The sequence below is a fragment of the Aptenodytes forsteri genome, unplaced genomic scaffold, assembly GCF_000699145.1.
Source record: "Aptenodytes forsteri isolate BGI_AS27 unplaced genomic scaffold, ASM69914v1 Scaffold34, whole genome shotgun sequence".
NCBI classification, from domain to species: Eukaryota; Metazoa; Chordata; class Aves; order Sphenisciformes; family Spheniscidae; genus Aptenodytes; species Aptenodytes forsteri.
In genome coordinates this window covers 104,725-110,969 of record NW_008795038.1, presented here as the reverse complement: position 1 = coordinate 110,969, position 6,245 = coordinate 104,725, and the positions used below count along the sequence as shown (strand labels likewise).

General features: G+C 66.1%; 1 protein-coding gene across 1 annotated transcript in view; it reads left to right on the top strand.

Annotated features, from left to right (window-relative positions):
- Positions 1–6,159, top strand: part of RBFOX3 (RNA binding protein, fox-1 homolog 3) — a 26,040-nt gene extending 19,881 nt beyond the window's left edge. The window contains exons 8-15 of the mRNA XM_009276819.2: positions 380–472; positions 1,671–1,731; positions 2,027–2,080; positions 2,366–2,498; positions 3,087–3,126; positions 3,738–3,799; positions 4,129–4,207; positions 6,094–6,159. Coding sequence (XP_009275094.1) covers positions 380–472; positions 1,671–1,731; positions 2,027–2,080; positions 2,366–2,498; positions 3,087–3,126; positions 3,738–3,799; positions 4,129–4,207; positions 6,094–6,096 — 525 coding nt within the window. The 3' untranslated portion in view covers positions 6,097–6,159. The remainder of the gene's footprint in view (positions 1–379; positions 473–1,670; positions 1,732–2,026; positions 2,081–2,365; positions 2,499–3,086; positions 3,127–3,737; positions 3,800–4,128; positions 4,208–6,093) is intronic.
- The last annotated feature ends 86 nt before the right edge of the window (positions 6,160–6,245 follow it).

The following is a 6,245-nucleotide window of genomic DNA, read 5'->3' as shown; positions in this document are numbered from 1 at the left end:
CCCTGCTGTTCCCGCGCGGCGCCGGCTGGGGGGGGCCATGTGGGTCCCTGCACCCCGAGCACCGGAGGGAGGGGAGGGCTCACTCTGTCCCCCCCTGCACAGGCAGCTCATGTCCCTCTGTGTGTGGATGTCTCTGTTGTATCTTCCCCGCTTTCTGTGCCCCTCTCCCAGACTCTTCTCCCAGCTCGCAGGCGATGCTGGGGCCTCAGCCGGGACCCCCGGACCCAGCGGGGGCCCCGGCCCGGGCTCTCCATCTCTGCACTGAGGCAGCCTCATCTCCTGCGCCAGCTCTCCTGATTCACACCCTCTCTCTCTCTGTCCCCGCACCCTCTCTCTGTCTCTCTCTCTCTTTCTTTCTCCTTTTCTCCTCTGCTCACAGGGTTTTGGGTTTGTAACTTTTGAAACTAGCACAGATGCCGACCGGGCACGGGAGAAGCTGAATGGCACCATCGTAGAGGGCCGGAAGATTGAGGTGCTCAGATAAGTGTGCTAGTGCCATGCCTGTGTGTGCGTGCGTCCCCTCCGCCCTGCCCGGGGGCCCTCTCCTGCTAGGGGCTACAGGCAGGGCAGAACTGCCTGGGGGCTGCAGACAGGGGAGAGCCGGGGCAGGGGACACTTTGGGGCAGCCCTGGGTCCTGCCCCGGTCCTGCATGCCCCAGGGGAGGCTTGCCCGGCGCGTGCATACGTCCGTGAACGCGGCACGGGAGCATGTGTGCTGGCTGCCGGGAAAGTTGTCACTTGGCGCAAGGAGCATCCAGCTCAAATGAACCTCCTGCGTGCGGGGAGAGCTGGGGCACCGGCCCGGGCTCTGGCTGCGTTTTGCCCGGTTACAGAGGGGTCTGGTGGACCCCAGCTGCCCGCAGCCTCTGTGTCCACCGCACAGCCGCCCTGAGCTCTGCAGGGAGGAGAGGGGCTCTCTGTTCCGTGTGCCATCCCCACCTCCCCTGCACCCGGGAGGGAAGGATGCTGCGCAGGGCTCCCACGCCCACTGTGCAGGCAGCTGCTGTGCTGCCCAGCCCCCGAGGCTTTTATTTCTTCAAGCCAGGCAGAGGGATCGGGCTCTGCCCATTTGTTGGCAGTACCTTGCTGATCACCGGCGAGCGGTGGGAAGCAGGGCAGCACGCGACAAAGGGAGCGGGACTCAAACGTCGCCGGCAGTGCTGAGCCCAGGGAAGGGCAGCCTGGCAGGGAACAGCGGTGCCCCGGGGCCCTGCCTATCGGAGAACGTGGTTCAACAAAGCTGGGCAGGAGCTCACGGGCGCTTGCAGGAGTGACCCAGGCTCCTGCCGCAAGTGCATCCTTCCTGCAGGCTGGGTCGGGCGTGGGGTGGGGACGGGAGGCGGCTGAGCCTGGCAGCAGCGTGTTAGGGCCCAGCCTGAGCGCAGCACCGCAGCGGTCGGGGCATTGGCTGCCAGCCTGACTGATGCTGGTTGCTGGAGCCGGGGCAGGAGCCGGGAGGCCTGGGCTGGCTGGGGGTACTGGCAGGACTGCGTCATGGCGGGGCGGCTGCAGGCAGACTCCTCCCACGTCTCCTCGCACGGCCAGCGTCCTTCGCTCCGGCATCTGAAGCAGCAGCAACACGCGCCGAGTGTGGCCGAACGGGCCTTGGACCGCGGCCTCACCAGCCCCACTGCCCGCAGGCGCTGAGCTCCTGTCCCCTCTCTCCGCAGGTGAACAACGCCACGGCCCGGGTCATGACGAACAAGAAGGCTGCCAACCCCTACACCAATGGTAATGGCCAGCACAAGGAGAGCCGGAGCTGCTGCGGGCAGGGGTATCCCTGGGCACCCGTGCTCCCTCGCTGCCAGGCTGCCGCTGAGCTCCTGCAGCAAAAGCCTTCTGCACCCTTGGGCGGATGGGAGAGTGGCCGCTCCCTGCCCAATGTGGGGGTGCAGCCCCCCCCAGGCACCCCACACCCTGCAGCTGCCCGGGGATGGGAGCTGTGGCCCCTTGGAGCCCCACTGGGGGGTGGGGGGAGCGCCACGGGGAGGGTGCCCCAGGCCTCACCGGCTCTCCCTGCCCGCAGGCTGGAAGCTGAACCCGGTGGTGGGAGCGGTCTACGGCCCCGAGTTCTACGCAGGTAACGTCGGGTCGGGGCTGGCCCTGCCGCGAGTCCCCCCCGAACGAGCAGGCAGCAGGCCTGGGGGACGGAGCTGGCACAGGATGCCCCACGGTATCTGCGGGGGTCCCAGCCATGCGCTGTGGGGAGGTGCTGCAGAAAGCCCCGAGGGGCCATGTCCCCAGCAGGCCTGGGGGACAGAGACAGGGTCTGGCACAGGATGCCCCACGGTATCTGCGGGGGTCCCAGCCATGCGCTGTGGGGAGCTGCTGCAGAAAGCCCACGTTTGTCCCCTCCCTCCTGCAGTAACGGGGTTCCCGTACCCCGCCACGGGGACGGCCGTGGCCTACCGAGGGGCACACTTACGGGGACGAGGACGCGCCGTCTACAACACCTTCCGGGCTGCTCCGCCACCGCCACCCATCCCCACCTACGGCGCGTGAGTACCTGGGCAGCGGGGGGCACTGCCTGCCTCAGGGTAGGGGGTCCATTTGCTGCTGCATTGCTCCGATTCTGCTGCCATCAGTGTCGGCATTGCCGGGCTCTCGCGCTTCAGGAACGGGCTGCAGCTCCCCCAGCACCTGCCTGGCCTCAGGCCCTGTGAAACTCCCCAGGCTGCTGCCCCTCAGGGTGACTCATGTGCCTCCTGTGCCCCAAAGCACGGACTGTTATTCCAGCCGTGTCGGTTTAATAGAAATACTCTCTCTCCCGGCACACACGGCCACACTGGTGTCAGGCACAGCCATGGTGATCTGTGGCCACTTGGTGCTCCCAGCAGTGATCATGTCCCGGACCTCTCCATCCCTGTGGCAACCCCTGCTCTTGGCCATGCCCTCCACCCGTCCCCACGTCCCTGCCTTCCCTGCCAGGAGTCCCAGCCCGGGACATGCCCTCGGGCTGCCTGGACAGTCGCTCCTCACCCCTTGGCTGCGCTGCTGGAAGCAGCTCCCCCAGTTCACCAGCTTCACCCCGATCCCTCTCGGCCGGTGACACAGGCCAGGCTCTGATGCTTCTACCTCGTTTGCAGGGTCGTCTACCAGGACGGGTTCTACGGAGCCGAGATCTACGTAAGTGCCACTGTGCCCAGATCTGGGCCACACCGGGGACCCTGTGCCAGGGCGGGGGATGAGTGGCACCGGGTGGCTCCATCTCTTGCTCTGCCCCCTGCCAGCCCCTTCCCCTGGGGAGGGCAGCCAGAGCCCAGGTGGAGTGCGGATGGGAGCACAGCTCCTCCAGAGCGAGTGGGGTGGCACCGCACGGGGTCCTGTGCCCCCAGCCGGGGCCCTCATGGGGCCAGCACCACGCAGGATTTACAGCCTCGGCAAGCGCCGGTGTGCTGTCTTACACCAGCATTTAACCTCCATATTTAAGAAGCCATTGGCGATATTTCAGGCGGGCGGCTGAAGGATTTATCTAACGTGACACCTCATTAAAGCGATCAGGGAGGTGACATTCTCTCCTCTGGAAATTTAATTTTTTAAGGTTAATGTTTGTGAAAGCCCCTGGGGAATAGTAATGAGGCTGCTGTGTGCCTGGTGGCACAGGCACCGGCTCCCTGCGGGGTCCCACTGCTGCTCCGTGGCAGTGCCCAGGGGGTGCCCAGCTGCCCCGGCCCCCCTGAGCCTCCCCCAGCGGGTGCTGCCCCCCTCCCTGACGGCAGTCTCTCCCTCCCCTGCAGGGGGGCTACGCCGCCTACAGATACGCCCAGCCCGCAGCAGCAGCAGCAGCGTACAGCGACAGGTAAGCACCGCTGCACCGTGGGCATCGTTCCCAGGGGTGGAAGCCCCGTTTCACCCCCTGCACCGCCTGGTCTGACCCACCCCAGCTTTTGTGCCCCACGGGACGAGGATGGAGCCAGGCATGATGAGGGTATCCTGCAAATGGGGGGCCCCTGCGCTTCCCTTTGGGCTTGTCCTGGCAGGGACTGGTGCCCAGGCACGGAGAAGCAGGGAGGTCCTGGGGGGCTCCCAGGCACAGCAGGGGGAAGCAGCGGCTGGGCAGGGGGGCTGCTGAGGGTAGACAGGACCCCGACCCCGGTCGCTAACGCCCACTGCTGTGTTTGCTTCCAGTTATGGCAGAGTGTATGCAGCGGCAGACCCGTACCACCACACCATCGGCCCTGCCGCCACGTACAGCATCGGCACCATGGTAAGAGCAGCCCCCGTGGCCTTTCTTTGCTTCCTGGCGTGAGCTGCAGCCAGCCTGGGGAGGGGCCCCGGCATGGCTGCGGGGTGCGGGGGCAGGCGAAGGGTGTGGGGCAGCCCCACATGTGAGGGCCATGGGAGGGGGAGCCGGGAGCTGGCAGCAGCAGCAGGAGCAGCGCAGCCCCTGCCTGGCTATCCACAAGCAGGCAAGAGAGAAGGCCCCCCCCGTGCCTCCACCCTATGTGCCCCGTTACACCTGGCCAGAGGCACCCCGCGCAAGTCGCCCACGCACACTGCTTCCCAGGGGCCCAGCTGCCCCCCCCCCTCACGCCGGCTGCCTGGGCAGCACCCCAGGGACCCCCTTCCTCCTCCCTGGTGTGGGGCGGTGTCCCCAGGCCCTGGTGCGCAGCCACGTGCAGGGAGCACGCGTGCGCACCAGCGTCTGCAGCCCACCTGCTCACCGCGGCTCTTAGCTAGCTTCACAACCAGCATCAAAGATGAAAAATCCCACTCATGGGCGCGATCTCAAAGCCAACCCGTCTTTTTCTTCCTTTTTTAACCCCCCGACCCCCAGCTGCGGCCAGGCTGCCGAGCACCCCTCGGCACCCCTAGCCCTGGGCAGCCGCGAGCGAGGGGCCACGGCCCCTCCGTCCTGCAGGGATGGGCAGGGCAGGTACCAGCCCAGCACCGCAATGGGGACGGGGACGGCCTCCTCCACGGTCACTGCAGGCAGGAGGAGGCCTCGCCACAGTGGTGCTGTACTGGGGGCACTGGGGCTTGGGGCACCCCGCAGCCCCCAGCCCATGCACCACCCCAAGGCAGCACCCGCAGCCGTCCCAGAGCCAGGGCAGCGCTGGGCACCCTCAGCCCTGCCCACCCCTCACGTCCCAAGGACAGAAGTGATTTGGTGTCATTTTAAAGAGGAGGAAAAAAAAAAAAAAGAGAAAAAAAAAAAAAAAGGGAAGAACTGGGCTTTGCCTCTCTCTCGAATACTGATTGGCTTTTTTTTCATCTTTGATGTTGCAGGCTAGTCTATACCGAGGAGGGTACAGCCGCTTCACTCCCTACTAGCAAGACAGACACAGCCCCTCCCACCACTAACACTGACTGCTCACTAGCACCAAACCAAACCAGGCAGACAGAGCCGAGGCCGAGCCTCTGGAGGAACCGCGGGCCCTGCCCGGGCGGGCTGGGGCTGGGCTCTGCTGAGCCTTGGCAGCCCACACCCGTATGGTTACCTCAAGCTGCTCCGTCCCGCTGCCCGCCTGCGTCTCGTGCACCGTCCGCCTGCCCCGGCGCAGCCCTGCGCCTCGGTGCTGCTGAGCGCCGCGGGACCCCGGGTGGCTCCTGCTCCCAGCATCCCTGGGGACTGCGGGGAGCGGGGCTGGCCCTCAGCCCCAACGGTACCCCGCTCTCAGAGCTGGGTCACGGCGTCCCCCAGGCAGCTGCCAGCCCAAGTCCTTGGCGGGCGCTGCCCTTGCTGGGGGTGCAGAGGACTCGTCTCCCCCGCGAGGCAGGAGGGGATGCTCTGCCTGCAGGCATGGGGGGGCACGGCACCGACAGCAGCCCTGGAGCAGCCCCTCTGCCCCCCATAGGAGAGACAGGAGCCGGTAGGGGCTGCTGCATGCTCCTCGGGGACGGAGCCAGGCTGGGGTGGGTGCGGGACCCTGGGGACAGCCCCCCTCGGGGCAGCAGCGCTTCTCAGGGGCCGACTGCGCTGCTCTGCGGAGGAGCTCCGGTGCAGCAGGCTGGCTGCGCAGGCGTGGGGTGCAGTGCAGGGCCTCAGGGGGCCAGACTGGCACCCACATCCCTCCCGGCCAGCGGCTCAGCCAGGCTGCCCCGCATGCTGCTCCAGCAAAAGACCTCCCTGCCTCTCTGTTGCTGTTGTAGTGAAACCGCGGCCGTTTCCTTCTGGGACCAGGAAGGGCAAAAAAATCCACACACACACAAAAAAATCAAAAATAAAAAAATTAAAAGCAAAGCAACAAAAAAAAAAAAAAGCAAAGCGGCAACAGCCAAGTGAAAGTCCCATACTGTCCACA